A 21,805-nucleotide genomic window follows, 5' to 3' on the forward strand; every position below is an offset into this window, starting at 1 on the left:
TAATAAATTTTTATATGATTTAAAACAAGCTTTCTCTAATGGAATTATAAATTGACTCAAGCTTTAAAAGGCAAGATGTTTTAACTAAAGCATGGATTATTATTCTCTATTTGTTAAACATTTTGATGATAGAGTTGTGTTGATATTTGTATATGTGGATGACTTGTTAATTACTGGATGCTCAGAAAATGGAATTAAGCTGAGTAAGAATTTCTTGCATATTAAATTCAAAATAAAAGGCTTTGGTTTGTTGCTTTTTGGGAATTGAAATAGCAAGATAAAACAGGTATAATCATGAACCAAAGAAAATATGTGATGGACTTGCTATTTGGAATAGGTATGAGTGGCCATTAGCAGAGTCTATGGCACAAAATTTGAGACTTATAGCATATGAGAAAGGAAGAAATGAGAAGGAGGAATTGCTTAATGATCCAAGTGAATGTTGGAGACTTAATGGTAAGCTAATTAATTTAACAATGACCAATCCTGATATTTCTTTTTTTGTGCAAAACTTGAGTCAATTTATGCAAGCCCCAACAAAAACACACATGGTTGTAGCAAAAAATGCGTTGAAATAGTTGAAGCACAATCTAAGCTTAAGAATTCTTCCAAATTCTATAACCAATTAGAATTAAGGTGTTTTTGCAATTTAGATTGGGCTCCATAAGAAGATTAGCATTTGGTTATTTGTTAAAGATGAAGGACTCCTTTATCTGTTGGAAAACAAAGAAACAAGATACTAAGTCATCAATTGAAGTAAAATATAGAGACCTTAATGCTATTGTTTTTGAGATTATTTGGGTTTTGGGGTTGGTGAAGGACGTGGGACAGCACAATCTAACACCAATACAATATGAGTGTGGTGTGACAGTAGAGCACCAATATATATAGCACATATTCCTGTGTTTCATGAAAGCACTAAACAAATAAAAATTTATTGTCATTTTATTAAGGAAAAATTGCAAGAAAAGTTGATTTGCCTACATAATGTTAGGTTTGCAAATCAAGAAGCAGATGTGCTAATCAAAGCTTTAGGAAAAACATCTCATGATAGATTCCTTAGAATGTCAAGAACTTCTGATTTGCATATGTCTAACTTGAGGAAGAGTATCGAGACTATCTGATATAACATGTAGGATGTTGTTTACCTTATGGTCTATAGTTTTGGTTTAAGTATTGTTGTTTACTCATATTGTATTTTATATAAATACCTGTGTATAACTCTTTCTAGATTAATACAAAATAAATTATTTTGCATCTTCACGAGTAGCATTCAAATCTGTTCATAAAATTGTATGGATATGTTGATAATAGGTTTTAACACCTCCCATTCTCCCATTTTCTCTTACAATTTAAATGATATCACACACACCCTAACCCAAAAAAGAAAAAAGATCACACACATATAAATACAGTCGTTTTAAGGCAATACACTGTTTAAGGGATATTAATTTAAATGTGAAAATTTCTTATCTGTAAAATAATCAATCAATAATTCAATAATTAATTAACATGAGCGAGTGTGACAAATTAAAGCGACATGGGGTCAACTCCCAATTACGATTGATCCGAGGAACCCCATATCGTGCGATCCAGGGTGTTCGAACTTTTTAGGCTAGACTCTGATTTTGGGCTTGAACTTAGATATCCTCATGAATTACTGGGCCGGTCTCCCAAAATTGGGCTTGGACTTAATTAGAGTACATCTGGAACGAAGAGGGACGTCGGACGGAAACAACAGCGAGCCGATTCGATGGCTTCGTCCGCCGCCCTTCGGGACGCTCAACGCGACCTGGAGAAGAAAGCTAACGATCTCAGCAAGCTTCAAAAGGGCAAGCTTTCATAATTCTTCCCACCATTTCTTGCAATTTTTGTTTTTCATTTTTTCGGGTTATCTCTCGTTATAATTTGTTTATTCGATCAGATATTGCGAAGAATCACCAATTGAGAAAGAAATATACTATCCAGCTCGGGGAGAATGAGCTTGTCCTTAAGGTATAGGTTCCTCTGTCTGTTACTTTCTTCTTGATTGCTATTTCATTCTTTTGTGTTGGAATCTTCTTGTTTGTTGCGTTTTCATGAGAAACCTGTTCTGTTCGGGCAGGAATTGGATTTGTTGACGGAAGGTGCTAATGTCTACAAGTTGATTGGCCCAGTACTTGTTAAACAGGACCTGGCTGAGGCTAATGCAAACGTGCGCAAGAGAATCGAATATATCTCTGCTGAATTGTAAGTGCGGTTTTATTTTTCTAGTAAGTGGTGGTTAGAGCTGTGATTCTAATAAACTTCTTATCTGTTTAAGTAATCACGGGTTTGCTAGATTGTTGAGTTGAATTTTATGATGTTGCACACAGCTATCTCTGCTTCTGTGTGGGGTTGGTTTTATTGTTGTTTATTTTTGAGATAAAGAAAAGTAACACTACGAAATATGGACAAGTTATTCATAAGGCAAATGGCTGCTCACTTTTTATTTTCCTGGTAAGACCTAGTGTTAGCATTTTGGTTGATTATGCTGGCCAGACATTCAATTGATTTTATAGGATTATATGCGTGGGAAATGATGAAAAGGGGATTGATATGGGTAGAACTACTCCCCTTGTTAGAATTCTGGGCTTCAGAAATGTGGTTTGAATGAGGAGGGAAAGCAGATTCAGCTGTCTGAAGATGTTCAGAAGTGAGCTGCTTCAATGCTCTGCTGAAAATTACCTAGATATCCGCTATTTAAAGAGCCTCACTCATTGACATTTCACCAATATCTTGAATTCTTCTGAATCCAAGGACTGGTTCTGTACACATCGTGATTAATGATCTTGGACTTGGTTTTCCATATAGATCTTAGGCAACCTAATAATACTAAGTTTCTTTACAATATGAAATACAATATTATTTGATTGGCTGCCCCTACTAATTATTGAATAATTTTTACTCCACCAATCTCTCTTCCTGTAAAACTTGTAGTCTTGTATACTAGAAGTTTTATTAGATTTGATGTGTCATATCTCCTGAAGCCTTTGTCATGTAGCTTCGTATAGACTATTATAGGATAAATATGACCTTGCATAGTGTGCTGTGGGTCAGTATGGGTACTTAATCATGTGAATTCACATAGTGTTGTATCCCAATCAGCTGCGTCTTGAACTTCCCTTTCTTTTGTGATATCACCTCTGCATCATGCTTCCATACTTTCAAGAATTAAATGATCAATTACTTACAAATTATATGACTAATGACTTATCTACAACTTATGTTTAAGTGCTTTCTTAACTTTTAGTTTTATGATTTCGGGTAATTAAGGCATATTACAAGGATATATGTATGCCATATTTTACATTTCATGTTACTTTTCACTTGTCATTAAATCTTACAATTCAACATATTTTACCATTCATGATTTAGATGTATGCTTTCTGATTTGGAATGCATATCATGAGTCAACGGTTATGCTTCTAGTGTAGAAATAAAACTTTCTCGTCTTGTTACTTGTTGGTTTTACTAGGACATTTGAACCCTAGTTACATTCCACATCCCACCTTGCCTTTATCACTTGGACCAGCCCTGAGTAGCTCTTGTTTTATTGCATTTATACCTTAGCTTGTGAAGGTTTTTATTATTCTTAGCTGCTTCACAACTTCCACTATGATTGTTAATCTTGAAAGACCTGTGAACATTCACAAGCTCCTTCCCCCTTATGCATTTTTACAGTTATTTGTTTCTAGGTTGCTGCATGTTGTGACTTTCATTGCTGTCATTTTGTAATAGTTGAGCTAGTTTTAGTACCTTAAAGTCATATTACAGTTCTTATCACTGTCGCATATATTTATTTAGAAATGGTCCTTTTGAATGTTAGGAAGCGTCTTGATGCTACCCTTCAAGATCTGGAAGAGAAACAAAATAGCAAGAAAGAAACGGTTTGTATATCACTTTTATGCCCATTTATTAGCTGTGGTTTCACAGTTCTTATGATCTATATTGATGTATTTGATCTTTGATTGTGGTCAGTAACTAGAATCTCTGTATAATAGAAATTTTTGTTTTATTTGTTGAAATGAGTTATGATAGGTTCCAAGATGTGTAAAGAGAAATAAGGAACATAAATTTCTATTAACATATGAAATCATAATCTAACTTCCTAATATTAATACGAGAACATAGAACTGATAGAAGAAAGTAGAAGAAATAAATCTATTAAGATGATATAAAATAAGAATCTCGTTCTATATTTCTCTCAATAGCCACGTTTAAGAGAATCTTTAAGAGGCCAAAAATCTCAAAAGTTTGTTTTATTCATGATACGCTTGTGTCTAAGTTGCTAAGCATATTTATAATGCTAAATGCAATCTAAAATAATTAATAAAATCTAGATAACTAGATAATTAAATAAAACTGAATAAAATCTCCTAGAATCTATATAATGCTTTCTAAAATAAATTAAAAATAATATTTATTTATAATATCTATCTTCCTAGATCAACCATTATCTTGGTACTCTATCAATACTCCCCTCTTGAAAATTCGCCTTGTCCTCAAAGCTAGACATAGGCAATAGCTTTTTTGTGAATCTGAAGGTTGAGATGGGAGTAATAGATAAATAGAAGTATCTCCAATGTGGATTCCAAAAGGTCGAACAAGAGGCTGCATGGGAACTTCAAGGATAAAGTTGCAGTTAGACCCACTATCCACCAAGTTCAGGACCTGGCATTTTGAAGCTTCTTTGCAGATATGTTGTTGCTATCCAGAATAGCATTGAGGGAAATTTCAACCCCACTAGGTTCCATCTCCATGGTTTTGTCCTCTTCAAGGGAAGGAACAATTTCTTCACCCTCCTTTGTAATTTCCAACAGCGAAAAAGATCCCTTGTAGTGATGCCCAGTTTTGATAGTCTCACCACAATTGAAACACAGTGTCATCTCTTGTCGATGCTGTTTGGCTTCCAATGAAGCCATTCTAGATGCTGGCTTGTGAGGAAACGAGGTTGAAGTTTTTGGCTAAAGGGAGTTTGAAGTCGATGCTGATGTCTCTTTGAAGTCATGTGCTGTTTGATAAGGGATTGAAGGAAACAAATGATTAGTTTGGTTTTGCTGAGTAGTTTTGAGCCCACAAGAGTTTTGGGCTTTTAACTCATATTCAAGGGCCAAACTAACAGCTTGGTAAACTGTCTTAGGTTTACGAATCCGAACATTAGATTTGAGCTTCTCCTTGAGGCCTTTGATGAAGACTCTCAAGAGGCAATGTTTCAGCCAGTTCTTCACATGAGTAGAGTGCCTAGGAAATTCCAAACGATACTCCTGCATAGAACCAATTTGATTGAAGCTACATAATAACTCATTTGGGTTCTAATATTCTAAGGGCTTATAATTTTCTAGTAATACCTCCACTAATTCTTCCTAATAAGGGATTGTACGTTCCATGTTAACGGAAGTGAAGAAATCATGAGCATCTCCCTCTAAATGCCTCAATGCAATATCAACTTTGAAGTCTTCAGAAGTGTGATAATATTGGAAATAATTTTCTGCCTTTAAAATCCATGGTTGTGGATCTCCACTATTATACTTGAAAAAATGTGTTCTAGAAGATGGATGATAATAGGATGGGATGGGTGTCCGGAATAGGTAAGTACCATCTTTGGATTGAACGGCTCTAATGCCAAATGATAGGTTCGAAGATGAGTAAAGAAAAATAAGGAATATAAATTTCTATTGACATATGAAATCAGAATCTAATTTCATAATATTAATAAGAGAACATAGAACTGATAGAGAAAGTAGAAGAAATAAATCTACCAAGAGGATATAAAACAAGAATCTTGTTCTGTACTTCTGTCAATAGCCACGCTTAGGAGAATTTTCAAAGAGCCAAAAATCTCAAAAGTCTGTTTTATTCATGATATATTGTTTCTAAGTTGTTGAGCATATTTGTAATGCTAAATACAATTTAAAATAATGAATAAAATTTAGATAACTAGATAATTAAATAAAACTGAATAAAATCTCCTAGAATCTATATAATGCTAAATACAATCTAAAATAAATTAAAAATAATATTTATTTATAATATCTATCTTCTCATATCACTCATTATCTCGGAACTCTATTAAGTTAAATATATACTAATCTTATTTTTTGGAAACAAAAATATGATGACATATATGTTATGTCGTCATTCTTGTGGAAAAGTAGGTAATATAAACATAAAAATTAGTTTTATCTAGACTTGAGGCTGAATATGATTTTATCAGTGTGTAATTGTGCTTTGAAGGACGATGGATTAATTGGTTTTAAAATTACCCAACTACAGTCTGGTTATATCAAAGCTGTTCTTTAGAAGAATAACTGAAATTGTATTGGAAATTTCAAAAATTTTCAAAAAATGATGGATTTGACTGCAGTATTTTTTAAGGTCCACGCTTAACAGCTTATCTTATCGTTATCATGTACATGTTGCCGGGATTTGCATAGGCTTTTTAAAGATAAATCCCGGCAAATAGGCCTCTTGCTGAAAAATATTTAATGTTTTCTCCATACTGCATCATTTTTTTTTTTCATTTTGAATGCCTTCATGTGTAAAAAAAAAGTTAAACTAAATAAAGTGTACCCATATATTATTGTGGTTGATTGGGTCCCTGCAATTAAACTCAGAATGCCTTACATTGTATTCCCCAGTTAAAAAAAAAAAAAAAAAAATTAGTTAGATGGGATAGCAGATGATTCATTGTATCATTTTCTATCCGTAATCTTTCAGATTCTAAAATTGCAAGAAAAGATTCAGTCGCTCCAAGCTGGGAAAGGCAAGGCATAACTTCCCATTCCATACTGTTTTGTGACGTCCTTTGGAGTTGCTGTTTCAACCTGGCTAAGCTTGAATGTGCTCATAGGCCATTTGTTTTAGAGCTGTTTGATATGTGCAGTATTATTAGGTTGACAGTATATTTTGTCGTAGTTAACGTGCTTGTCTTAAATTTCTTTTTATTTTGCATTTTGGGCTGTATCCTCCAGGAATTGTGGCCACTACATATATTGAAGTTTTAAGTAAGATGTGACTCTGTTTTCTTTATACCGCCTCCCGTGTTATCACCGTTTGCCTCCTTTTTTTAAGCATGTTTATGTTGCTCGAGGGTAGAATGGTAATCCCTTTAGGTTGGTGCTGGAAATTCTCACTCTTAAATCACATTCCAGGTTTAGGTTTTTGCTCTTGAGTGGGTAATTAGTTTTTTTTAGCCAACTTCTTAAACGGGTGATTTGAATCATAGCTTTGATGTACCTTATTGTCTTTATTGTGGGTGGAAGAGTGGGGTTGAATTGCTTTTGAGGCCTATTGTGGTCAGCAAGCATCAAGATTAAAGCCTGCGAAAGTAGAATTATTGGTGAGGGCCAAGAAATGGAATGAGTTCCTTCCACTTTCCAGCTTCCTACTTTAGGCCTCATTCTTTGTTAGTTGGAGATAGAATCGATAATCCATTGAAAACAAGAGTGAACATTTCATTAGATTAAGAATGGAAAAAAAGTGTGTAAAACAATCGTTTTTGGTAAATAAAAGTATGACGAAGCTTCTGCAGTTGTGCAACGTTGGGGCTGGAGCGGAATGTTAAATAAAATTGTTAAATCCAAAGTACTAAGTGTTAGCCGCAACTGCAATTTAGTATGTCACTACTTCCCCTTCACTTGTCTCACCATCTGTCTTCATTAATGTAATTGAAATGTTTGATGACTTATGAAATTATGATCTTTATTATAAGGCATTTTTAAAAAAAGATAGATAATTTTTATTATAAGTTACTTCCTCCGTTTCAAATTATAGGATACTTTGAAGAAATTTTTCAGTCCCCAAATATAAATATTTTGGGTAGATTAAGGAATGATGTTTATTGGTATGTGAGATTTTGTCTAAAAACTGTTTTATAATTTTGGGATAGAGGAAGTATTTGATAGAATTAATTAAGTTTTTTCAATTAACGTACTACAAATATAAAGAATTTTTCATTTAAATTTAGGTAAAATTGAAAATTTATTTTATTTTTAAATAAAACTCATGACTTAACTACATTTTTGGAGTGCTTTCGGAGTGGTAATCATTCTACTTGGTCTTAGAATTAGGTGATGGATTCTGAAATGAAATAACAAATCATCCAAAACAGGGTGAAAGTAGGAGGTACAATTTACAATAGAAGATAGGAGACAAAGGCGTGCCACTAATATTACCACTACCTTACAAGTACATTATATCACATCCCATTGAGAATTCCCCCCACCCCCAGGATGCTTCTATCAAAGTGGGGAAATTACTGGTGGAGCAAATAATGGTAGCTGATATACTGAATCTAGCTAGAGCTTCAAATGGTGCCCATTTGGCCTGCAAATGTTAAGGCTGGTGCTGAAAGAGGTGGCCTCATTACGTACAAGAACAACTGTGTGTCAAGTTGCAAGAAATTACCAGCCTTTGTTCATTAATGGTAGTGGGGTTTCGGCAAAGTACTACTGTCTTCTTAAAGGATTCCTCATATGCCAATGTCACCTGATGGAAGGAGGAGGTATCAGACAAATGTGAAGCACTCAGGCAATTCTGCCTTTTGGTCTGGCCATGATTCCAAATATTCATAATCATCATGAGAAAAATGTTACAACAGGCTATATAAAACAAAGTTTAGCAGGACCCTCCAGGCATCTCCATATGAAGAAATAGAGAGTTAGAGACAAGGGATCGGTGAGCCTTATCAAACCTCTCTTGTTTGTCCTCACCTCTCTCCACCTAGAGACCTGCACTTGGGGGGTGGTGGGGGTGGATCTTGTGTTGGAATTAGTGGAGATTTGATCTAAATCTAAGTAAATATTTTTGACAGTTTTTTTTAGAATTTCAAATACTTAATCTATCTTAATTATTAATGTTCAATCATCCTCTTTTAATATTACCCTAAGGATGAATTAAGCAGCATCATTCATATATATATATATATATATATCAACTCCCCAAATTACAACTGAACTTGAACCATGAAGGTCATATTCCATCTTCATTTGACATCTTTTTCATACTATTTTCTTGTTTTGGATGATTGATTTGAATAAAAGTTCAGCCTTTGGTTGGGAAATGAAGCGAAAATAGATATAAATTAAAAAAAAAAACTGAAAAAAATGGCAATGAATCTGGACAAGATATGTACCAATAGTTCAATAATTTTCATTCCCCTCTCTTTCCTTCTCTTTTTCTTTCCTAAAAAAAAGTTTAAAAAACCTTGGATTCCTTGAGGCTGTCTGCAAAAGACGAACATCCATATATCCAATGGCCAGTGCTCATATATATTCTTGATTAGTGGATCTCATGTCGGTTTTCTTTATCGCAATTATTTCAATACTTATTCATATCAATATTGATTTAGCTTGCACGGGCTTGCTTAATTGTGAATTTGAAAATGTACTTGTCATTTCATTCCATCAAATAAGTAACTATAGGCTATATAGTTAATGCACGAACAACCACTTTTTGGGGCTAAAATTTGATTTTTGTTCAAAGCCCAACTATTTGGGATAAACAGTTAATTTTGGCCCATATCTATCAAGATTTTTTAAAAGGAAGAAAGTTATAAAAAGACTTGGTCAAACACACATCACTTTAGTAAGAAACAAAAGTGAAGAAACATGAAAAAACTATATTTAATGACTCTAAAAAATGAAACATGGAGCCATGGAAAAACTATCACTTTGTACTAATAAAAAGAGAAGTTATCACACATATGTGTTTGCACATAGGGGTGAGTATCGGTCGGTTCGGTTCCAAAATATGCAGAATCGATCAATTGAATAACACTGAAAATGAAAACCAAATGAATCAAACAAACCAATCAAATAGAACAAGGACCGAACAAAATTTGATAATTCGATTCGGTTTCAGTTAATTTTTTTTTGGTTTCATATTGGGTTATTGAAATTAGGCCCATTTTTTTAAATATTAAAACAAACAACACTATAAAATCAAGCTTTTTTTGTCTATTCATTTTTTTAATATGAACCTATTTTAATTACACCCATATGACATAAAGCCCAAATATTATAAAGGTATGGATAATCAAATAAACAACCACAAATAAACACGATGATCAAATAATGGTCTTATAATCCAGTCACAATACCATAATCCAGTCATAGCCATGTTAAATATATAATTATAACAAAACAAACACGTGAGTGATGAAAAATAAAAATAAAATAAAATAATTTATAAATTAAATATAATTTATAAATTAATAAATTATATATAATTCGGTCGGTTCGGTCTATTCGATTTTAAATTTTACTAACCGAATCGAACTGATGAACTAAAATATTTAAAATAAAAAAACAAATAAATCAAAAAAAATCAAATAAACCGAATCAAATAGATAAAATTTGATTCGATTTAGTTTTACTCACCCCTATTTGCACAATCTATCCACACACACTCTCTTTCAACACAACACAATCTCTCACAAGACTTCAATAAATTCAAACTTCATTTAACCCAAAGCATGCTGAATTCTTCAATACTTGGTCTAACCAAACTAGATGCATTTTCCTTCAACAAATTTGACATAGCGCCCTTGGTGTGCCATGCATTTAGCAGAAAGCATTGTAGTTATTCAGCAAGCGGTAGAATGTTAGTTTCTAACAAAATAGTAATACCCAGCACTTCTCCGTTTAGCTTTTCATCTTATATTTTGCTGTAATGTTCTTTTTTTTTTTTGTTATCAATATCATGTCTCCTCTCACTATGTAAGTCTCACATATTTTTCCATCTTTATTCCTTCATTGCCTTTAATTTTAGGCATTTGTATTTGGAGAAATTGTGGTAAAGGACCTTGAAAACTCACCATCTGATTTAAAAGTTAGATAAATTGCATTTTTTAAGGGCATGCTTCTCTAGTCGTGCAAAACCACCAAAACACATATATACTTAATAAGACAAGTATGAAGCAAGATAGCAATTGCGTTCATTGGATGAAACAACTAGCGAAAGTTGCTTCAGCAGAATGAGCATGTTTTGAAGAATTTCACGTTTTGATTCCATAGATTAGACATCAAGGTCTTAAAGGAAGTGATATGAATGATGTTGCATCAGTATGCACTTTCCAGAATTGTTCACGTGCTTCTTCATCTGATATATCTCTAGTGGGGTTAGCACCAACTTACCATCAGTTATGAAAGCATGCTTGACCAAAACTTCAGACCTCAGTGCATGATATTGAAGTAAAAGATGTTCTGATCAGTTTTTTCATTATGAGATTCGGTTGAAGTGACCAGAAAACAAGATCTTTTTTTTTTAAAATGCTCTCCTACAGTGAAAAAAATGTGTTACAGTAAAAATCAGAGTTGTGAACTGAAATACAGGGGAAACGAATATGGTAAAAAGTTACATAAAGAAAAGGTTTATGTCATCAACGCATAATATGAAGTAAAAATGTTCTTTACTACCTTTTTTCTTATTGACATTCGGTTGAAGTTGCCAGAAAACAAGATCTTTTTCCATGTCTTTCTGCAGTAAAAAAAAATGTGTTACAGTGAGCTGAACTACATGGTAAAAGTTCCGACTAAAAAGATATAAAAATGACTAACAAAGTTTAAAATCCATCATTATGCTGAAGAAAATGGATCATAAGATGAACCATACCTTGCAATTACTCAGATTTTTGTCCTCAGATTTGATGAAAATCAATATACGTTTTAGATACAAAAATTCTCAACAGTTAATGACTTTATGCATGTGTATGTGTGGCATATGCATGAAAGACTATCTCCTTTCTCCACAAGTAGAAAATTTTCACTGTTTTATGTGAATAATGTTCAATTATACATTGGAGATGAATACTTAATGTAGAAACAGTATGTGCCACTGCCAACTGCAACTGTATGTTTAACTACACTTAGGAATGCTAACAGAAATAAACAAAGAAAATCTGAGCTACCTCAAAGTCATGCTCACAGACCTAACATCTCAGAAATATCTTGTACCTAGTCCATTAACATTCTAAGATTCATTCAAGTTTTCTTTCTTACAGTATGACACTTTGGGGTAGCCAGTCAAAGCTTATTCATGATATTATTATAATAAGGTCATTATTAATGGAGCCGAACTTGTGTTAAAATAAAATTACAAGAACATACGCACGCATGCACGCGCACACCAGTACAAGCCTACCATCCACAACCTAGGGTGTGGAACACCCCACGTTGCCCAAATGCAGCATACTAAATCATTCCCAGCATTCATCTGATTGTGTCCTTTCCACAAGGAACTGTCCAAAATTTCAGCATGCCAAGTTGCAGTGAAGGACTAAACCAAATTCACTGACAGAGTTAGTAAATGGATTAAGCTAATTATAAGTAGACATGTAAGTATGTAAAGCTAGGGTTCTAAGAAGAACTATTTTTTATGTACTTATAGTTTAGTTTACAATTAGCTTGGCTTAACCATATTTCATAAATTGAATCTACAGTACACCAGAATCTTATGAAGATTACACATTAATGAAGTGGTTTAGCATGAGAGTAACATGCAGAGGGCAGTGGAAAAATTGCTAATGCACTCTTACTTCGTCTAAATAGATCAAACGTACTAGAACCTTCTCTATCTCACTTCTCAATATCTAGTGGTGGTGGAGGCGTCAAAAAAATGGACAAAATCCTAAATTTGTTTTATATCCTTCATTATCATGAAAGCTTTATAGGAATATGTTTCTATCAAAAAAAAAAAAAAAGTCAGGTTGTTCCAACATCGTTATCTCTGCATGTTGGGTCTACAGTTTCTATTATAAGCACAATCATTTGTATTATATCGAGATTAAAAGATGCATCACATTGATACTTATATTTCGACGGGCATTTCACTTTGCAGAGAACTGCTGCTTTAAGAATTAATAAGACTCTTTCGTATTGTGAAGTCTGCTTCGTAGCCCTCAAAGCATTTTACTGATAGAACTCCTCCACTGAGAAAATACCCAAGAATTTTGGAGAACTCATTCTTTCTTTCTTCTTTTTTCTTTTTGAACTTTTCATCCATCTTTGTACGTCCTGATTATTATCAGGAATTTTAAAAAGCTAAGGTTTGAAATGAGAAATACCAAAGCTCACAGTTACAGTTAGTGTGGAGCTGAGTTTTCTGAAGGGGATGAAACCATCGGACTCATCCCCTTATTAACAGATACAAATTGGACTCGTGAACAGACATAGGATCTGGGTTTACAAGTGTTGAGGATTGCAAGAAGCTTATCATACAAGAAAAGGTGCTTGTGTGAGTTGCTGAAGGCATGTGCTTGACAAGAACGTCATGAATTAATGATAAGTGTAAACGAAGTCATGAGCATTTGACCTGGAGTAATGGACCACAATATACTGTGCCATCGCTTTCAGCGAGGAAGATGAGTTTCAACTTTTTTCTGAGGCCTCTCACTTCTCACCCCAGTGTATGGGTGACAAAGTTCAGATTTCATTCTTTTGTTCTCTCCTTGCTTTTAGAAAGTTCAATCTTTTTGCTGTGTAGTAACAGCAACCACTGAATGGAGTCACTAAGGGTTTCTTCTATCACTGATTTCCAAAATGAATACAGCCAATGGTATTTAAAAGTCTTAAACTAATCCTTACCAACTGGCCAACCAAATATTCTCTGCAGCGTTGTAAGGCATGTACTTACTGTCATTAAATGCTAGAAACTGAGAGTCTAAAATAGCATATTTGACACTGTGATAGGTTTCCCATGCTTAAAACTAGTATTAAGATTCTGCAAAGCATAAAAAATAAATTAAGATTTTACACGCTCCTGCTTTATTTTTTTGTTTTTTTGTTTTTTGGAGAGTTGCCATTTGTCAATATTTTTGAACAGTTTATGTGGGTTGATTTTTGGACTATTATTTGGATTTGAAATGAGTTGCAATATAAATCACAAAGATTTGAAGTTTTTGTGACGTTTTTTCTTTTTCCTATTTACAATGTTAGAATTTGAAATGTTATCTTAAGAATATTGAGTCTCTTCCATTCAAATCAACAAATATTGTTGATGGATAAGTAGATCGATTAGAACAATTAGCAAATTGAAAAGGATAAGTGCTAAGCAACTCTAAACCACTAACAAATTGTGGACCCTAAAACAAAGCATGGTTCTGCAAGGGGAAAGGAAAATCACACTAGAGAAAAAGAGAGAGAGAGAGAGAGAGAGAACAAAATGCCCTTTAAACCCACCAAGCATCTTCTTGTAGCATCTTCTTTCTCTTGATTTTTTAAGTTGGTCCCAGATGTCATTAACTTACTTCTTGTTGGGCTGCGCCGTCCAATCATTTTATCATTTTTTAAGAATATTAGATCCCTTGTGTTTTGTATCTTCCACAAAAATGATTAGAGGCAAAATTAATTGATATCTTTTATATGTAGCTAGTTATATTATCATTTCTTTAATAAAATAATTTTTTTATTTTGTCGGTTTTTTAAGACTAAAGAATTTGTGTTGATTTTTTTGGGCCAACTTTGTTGGGTTTGATAGTTGAGAAAGGGGAAAAGAAATCGATTTGCACAAAAAAATCCATTTGAGTGAAATCAAGGGCTGAGATTACTTGTTGGAGGAACAATTTAAGGCATTAAGTGAGAGGTAGTTGAGATGAGCACTCTCTTCGTATCCTTTTATCTCCTCTCCTATCATTACTATTGAATTAAAATTTCAGCAATTGAGATTTGATTCTTTATAAAATTATTACTACAATTTTAACATAAAAATGTTGATAACCTATTGAAATTAATGTCAATTTAGTGTATTTTCCTACACTTTTTTTGATGAATTAGATCAATTGTAAATATTTTGGATTTAAATATAAAAAAATGAACTTTATTCTAAATTGGCCTAAAAAGTAAAATTTATTGAGAATTTTGTAAAGACTCTTACCTTGATTTTAAACTTTAAAAGATCTCATAGCTGTATTTACTATTTCAGGTGATTTATTTTAGGCAATTTTAAAGATAGATAGCCAAATGATGATTTAAGATGTATATGGAAACATAACAGCAGAAAAAATTAGAGTCAAAAGCAAAGATTAGAGGCTTTATGTCTTGTGCTACGACGCATGCATATTTCACCGCAACATGTGGCATAGAGACGAGAGTCCTGAAGATGTAAGAGCATTATGATGCATTAAGAATACGTTACAGCACAATTTCACATTGTGCCACATGCGTTGCAGTGCACTGACAATATACCGCGGCACACAACCTAAATCTTATTGTGCATTTTGAGTTGTAGATTGAAAAAATTAGGGTAGATAAGCCATAAATACGCCTCTAGACACAAGATTGCAATTTTTAGAAATTCTTTGAGGCTTGCTCTACTAGGATTCGGGATTCTTAAAGGAGATTTGATCAAGGATTGAAGATTTGAAAAGATTTAAGTGAATTTTCTTTAATTTTTCCTCTTCTTTTCCACTTTCTCTCTTTGTTTCTGATATGGATGCTATATATTTTGACATTTGTGGCTCTTCTCTGAACATGAATAGCTAATTCTCTTGTTCTAAGATTATTTCAAACCTTTATATAAATTAAAACTTGAATATTCCTCTCTTTTAATAGTTAATGATATATATATGTTTATTTTATCTTATATTTAATGCTTTTAAGTACTTGATTACCATTTAGATTGTTTTGTAGTTTTGTTCACTTGAGTTGTGCTTGAGACAACTAATTTAGGTGTAGAACTTGGATAAAATAATATTAAATTTAAAATTTACAAAGATAAATGGATGGCTTTGTTGGTAAAATAGAAATATTTTATTAACCCTTTATAGTCATATTAAGATTGGTGCTTAAAATTTGCTTTCACTAACTATTTTCAAAAGATTGTGAAATTTTAGTGTTTTTAAATATACTTGATTTTGACTTGAAAAAGCTTTTTTAAGTAAATTGAAATCTTAGACTAACACTTATTTTTATTAAAAATTCATTTGAGAGGAATTAATTTAAGTTTTATGAAATGCAAAAGGAAGAGATAATCCTAGATTCTCACCTCTGAAAGTCAAAAGTTTCAACAAGTTTTAATTGTTTTAAAACAAGTTTAATTTAATTTTCATTACTTTCATACAAATATATCTTGATTTTGCTCAACCTATCTTAAAGCTCAATAGTAAATTTTAACCCTCATTTGCCTAAATCCTCATGAGAACAATAACTTTAAAATATTCTATACTTGTGACGACTCGTACACTTGTAGTAATGTTTGACGGCAAACAAATACACATTAATAAATTAAAATTATAAAAGTTTTCCCTGAATAATTCAAAAGTATGATAAAAAAATTACTAAAAGAAGTACTTTATAAATATTTTAATAATAATTTACAACTACAAGCTGTTGAGATTAAATTTTAATATATTAAATTTATTTATGTATTTTTAAATAAAATTATAATAATAGTTTTATAAAAATATTAAATCTCAATTGTTAAAATTTTGATCCAATGAAGGATTAGGGAAAAGGAGAGGATGATAATAAAGAGGATAGAATCCTCACACGATCCTCTCACATGAAGAAAATGTGGAGAATATGAGGTGTAAAGAAATTCATATTAGTGCTTACATGTCTTCATGTCAATAATTTCTTAACATTAAGCTCAGACAGCACTTGGAGGATAAGATAATAATATTTTCAATATTAATATTTTTAGAAAATAAGAAGTAACTTAGCAGTATAATTGTTAAGTAATATGTTTTATAATGGTTTTCACCCACACACATTGACACATATATTAAGAAAGTTATTAAATTGTCTAGATTGAATGACAAAAAATTATGCTAAAAATATATTAATATTTCAATAAAATTCTAAAATAACAAACATGTAAAAAATCACAGTCGCTGAAGATAAAAAAAAAAACTTATTTTTTCCTTATAAAATAATTTACTTAATTTGGTGTGAGGTTTTAATTTTTTTTTTAAAATGAAACCAGAGTCAAAGTCACAATTAATATGCTCCTCTCATCTCTATATATAAAATATTTTTAATTAAATTATATAAATTAATAAAAGTTAGTTATCGGCGCAGCAACACTTTAATTTTACCTTTAATTATTATAAATAAAAATTAATTTTTTTTAAAGTAAATTAATAAAAATACTTATTTTTTTTTTAATTTAATAAAAATATAATAGTTTATATATTAAAATATATGTTAACAATTTTTTATATTAAAAGATAATTAAAATATTTTTTATATATAAAAATGGAGGAAATAATTATTTGATCCACATTAAAGTAAACTTTAGTTTAGATAATACAAATATATGTTTTTAAGTTAGAGAGAGAGAGCGAGCGAGCGAGCTTTCTGACAGGCAAAAAAAGAGACAACTTTCTACATGCATTTTAGGATGGACAAATAATAAAAAAAGTCAATTCAATCACTAGTATGTAGGTCCTATTTATGACAAAATACCACATGTAATCAATGGAGTTTCGTCATGATGTGATGCTAATCCTGAAAAAAGCATAACAATTGTCATGAATACGTAGTATACTTTCCTTAAATATTTTTTTTTTGCATTAATTGAAGATATATAATTCTTCTAATACTATTTATGAATCATTTTTAATATATTTTATTAAAATAAAAAATTTAAATTTTCTTAATTTTTTCTTAAAATTTAACAGATTTTTACAGTTACTTTTAATAAATATTTTTAAATTTTATTATTAATATTTTTATTTAAAATATTTAATAAAAATAAAAATGTGAAGAAAAATATTAAAAATTAATAAATATTTTATAAATATGATTGAATTGTATCCTTTTCTATTCTTATAAATAAGATAAGAGGAGGAGTGAGGAATTAATTTTCCTTCCAGATTTGCACAAGAGCAACGTGATGTGGCTTCCTTCTCCGCTGCCCTTTGCCTGGGACACGACCTCTTGCGGGACCCAGCAAAGGCCAATCAAACTTAAACATATCACCTGCTCAACTCATGAGACTGAGAATGACTTGTGTTCCACGCAAGATGAGCGAGTTTAATGATTAAACGAAGGATTTAAATATGTGAATTTCAGTAAAATTTATCATTTTGAATATTTTTTTTATTTTTATAAAATATAAAATATTATATATTTTTCCTTAAAAAGGTAAATTTCATTAAAATTTATATATATTTCAATTTTAAAAGATTTAAATGTTAGATTAAATTGTGAAAATGTTTAATATACGCTAATAGAAATGGTAAGGTGGCATGTTTTTGTCATATTTTTTAAGCCGTGTGTTAATAATTGGGTGTAAAGAAGCAAAATAAATTTTGGGCTTGAGATCTTCAGAGCCAGATATATTAGGCTAAGACATAAAACTAAAAGACTTGGATAGACTCGCTCTGTTTAATAATAAATAATTCAATTTTCGGAAATCACTAAAATTCACAGCACGAGTTCGTGGTATAATTATATAATGTAAATTTCATATTCTTTTGAGAAATAAACTTATTTTTATTTAATTTAATCATTCTTTTTAAATCTTTATTCATGATGACAATAATCTAAATTTGAATTATTGAATTTTAGAATCTTTGTATTATGTTGTATTTTATTTTATATTTAAAAAAATCAAAATTTAAAACTTTAAAAATTATAATTTATATATCATGTTTGTATATGTACTAATCTTGTGTTTAAAAATTTTTAAAAATACAAGCTTTCAAGCCCAACCATAAATTTTTATAACATGAGCCAAGCCTTAAATATAATGTTTTATATAAAAAAACCGGGCTTATCAACTCGAGTTATATGAGCCTAACCAATGAGGACATAACTGACCTATTTTATAATTATTTATATTAATAATGTTGTAATCTAATGCCATCAGATCATCTACTTGACATAAAATTGAATTCAATCATACGTGTGTTTTTTTTTTCGCCACAAATTTTTAATCATACATGCTACCTCTTGTAATCCAATAAAAAAAAATTTAATACACTGTTATATAAAAATAGAATAATATATTACGCTTGTAGTTGGGAACGATAACAAACTAATCTAACTTAATACTATTTAGTAAAAAAATAGAATAACATATATATGAACTCGATGTTATATCCAAGTCAAAATGGTCAATATCAACAGACAAATCTGTCACACATGATAGAGTGAGATAAATTTTTATTGAGTTACTGCTTCTACCCTTATATTTCTACCGCCATTATAGAATTAAAATCATCTAATAAAAATATAAGAAAAAATTAATTATTTAGTTGTTGCAGTTTTGATCTAGTTATAATTTTATTCTGAATTTTAATTACTGTAACTAAGTTTTATAATTTTAACTTGATTATAACTTAATTCCTGAATTTTGACTATTACAATTTTGTCTCTATAATTTAACCATTTAAAATATTAGTTCCTATATTTTAAAAAAATTATAAAGATTAAAAATATTCTAAAATTTTAATTTTTATACTCTTTATAAAGATTAAAAGGATTTATTAACTTAAAATATTAATCCTAAATGTTAATATAATTTTAATATTATAATTTCATTTTTTGTAACATAAGAATTCATATTTTAAATAGTCGAAACTATAAAAACTAAGTTATAAAAGTCAAAGTTTATAACTGAATTATGACTAAATCAAAACTATAAGGATCGAGTTATAATAAATTAAATTCAATAATTGAGTTACAATTAAATAAAATTAAATGACTAAATGATTAATTTTTTAAAATACAATGTTGAATGTTTTTTATGTTATGAAAGAGGACTACATTCTTTTAATTTTTTAACCATTTTTAAATTACATTTGGATTCAGATTCACAAGGAAAAAACAAGCCAAGTGTTTGAGATTAATTATTTAAAAAAAAAAACACACGCACACGCGCACACACGAGTTCAAGAAATAAGAAACCTTAATTGATATGAGCATTCGAACACAGGAACTTTACATCGTTGAGATGCAAAATACCCTCCATATTCATATTAGATATAAGTATACCACACCCACACCCACACCACACAGGTCTTTAACCCTTATATGAATTCGGAATATCCTGTAGAATTGAATCATTTATTTTAAAACTTGCCTCAAAATGAAACGATGACAAGGGGCGAATTATCTTGACAAGTTTCTTCTTATTTCGGCAACTTGTATTAGATTCAATTAAATCATAATTAAGCGAGGCCTAATCTCTAGTTGTTTCCATGTGTTGGCAATTTATCCATCCATTCATGAATGAATAGGACGAAATAAACGGAAATGACGGTTGACAACTCATCGAAGCGTTGTGATGCAAAGCAGGCCAAGGGAGCTTTTGTTTCGTCTTAAATAGTTAAATTACAGAGTCATTGTTTTGAGAAATTACGGAGTCATAGTAAAATTATCAGTTACACCATAACATTTATGATCTATTCAATTAAAATATAATATTATAATAATATTAAATATAAATTAATTCTGAAATTAATAACAATAGAGAGAAAAAAGATATTTTGTTATAAAAATAAAATTAATTAAAATAATGTCACATAAAATTTTATATAGATAACTTGGAGTATCCTAATTGAATAAATTATAAATGATGTGATACACTCGATTCATTTAAAAATTTTTTCATTGTTTGGATGTGCTATTTATGAAGGGATATGGGCAATATAGCTTCTTCTTGCTAACTCAATCTTCCATATCGCTTCAGGGAATTAGTGCTCAGAGAAAACTGTTACTAATTAATTACACACATTCAAATTAAATGATTAAATGAGTAATCACAATAACCTGTGATTATTAATGTGATTTGCTATATTAAATTAATCACTCTTCTGGATAATGATGCATATATGTCGTGCAAGAATAAGATGTTGATAAATCATGCGTAAATTGATATGATTCTTTCTTCTGTTTTTTTTTTTTTAAATAAAAGGAATGTGGATAATCCATAAGGAAAAGTAGAGTTAGATTCAATTTATGAAGATCCACTAACCTTCTACAGTCAAAGGATAAGTAAAGCATAAAATATTAACATCAAGATCCTGAGTAGGCTTGATCAGTCAGTGTGCACATTCATCAACTTCTATATATGCATAATCCAAAATAACATTTCAAAAATTGATATGGCAAATGACAATTTTGGTGTGTGGATATAATTAAAATAACAAGTATGATCTCCCCAGCTAGGATGTCAAAGATTCATGAACCACAAAATGATGTAAAATTCCCATTTGAAACTTGAAAGCTATCATATTTAAAAAGATAAAACATTTTAGTGTTTTATAAGAGTAATTAATGATTTTTTCCCCTAAAAATGCCCTTAATGAATATTTGAAATAAATGGGATTTTCATAGTTATTTATAATTAATTTATTCTATTAAATAAAGGTAGACATGAAAAAACTTAATGATGATGATAATTTTTTTGGAGATGAAAATTAAAAATGCTTTATAATTTTGAAGAGAGACAACATTTAATATAGATTTAAATCCGTGAGGTCCCAGAAGCCTTGTAATGAATGACAAGGATCATACGAAATGATGATGACCAAACGTTAATATAAATACCACCAAATTGGGGTACTTTTATATTCAAGATGTATTCTTCATGCATACTTTTTATTAAATACTAAAGCACACTTAAATAAATACATATAGTTTTTTTTAAATGGCCTGAATACAGGTAATGTGAATATTATAATACTTAAAAACTTCCAGTAAGAATTGTTACAATCAAAAAAATACTCTTTATTGATATATTACACATCATTCCTCTATTTCAAATTAATTATAGTTCCGGAATTTCATTAAAGTATTTTTTTTTCTATTAAAGAGTCAAATACAATATAATAGAAAAT

At 30.6% G+C, this 21,805-nt stretch overlaps 1 protein-coding gene across 1 annotated transcript; it reads left to right on the top strand.

Moving 5' to 3' along the window:
• The first annotated feature begins 1,691 nt into the window (after positions 1 to 1,691).
• LOC129305188 (prefoldin subunit 6-like) lies at positions 1,692 to 7,050 on the top strand. Its single transcript, XM_054945158.1, has 5 exons — positions 1,692 to 1,832; positions 1,925 to 1,995; positions 2,105 to 2,229; positions 3,848 to 3,908; positions 6,739 to 7,050. The coding sequence occupies exons 1-5, from the start codon at positions 1,754 to 1,756 to the stop codon at positions 6,793 to 6,795; spliced, it is 393 nt and encodes a 130-aa protein (XP_054801133.1). The 5' UTR covers positions 1,692 to 1,753; the 3' UTR covers positions 6,796 to 7,050.
• The last annotated feature ends 14,755 nt before the right edge of the window (positions 7,051 to 21,805 follow it).

Source organism: Prosopis cineraria, unplaced genomic scaffold, assembly GCF_029017545.1.
Source record: "Prosopis cineraria cultivar Desert tree isolate PC_DT_omini unplaced genomic scaffold, ASM2901754v1 PC3, whole genome shotgun sequence".
In the NCBI taxonomy this organism is placed as follows: Eukaryota; Viridiplantae; Streptophyta; class Magnoliopsida; order Fabales; family Fabaceae; genus Prosopis; species Prosopis cineraria.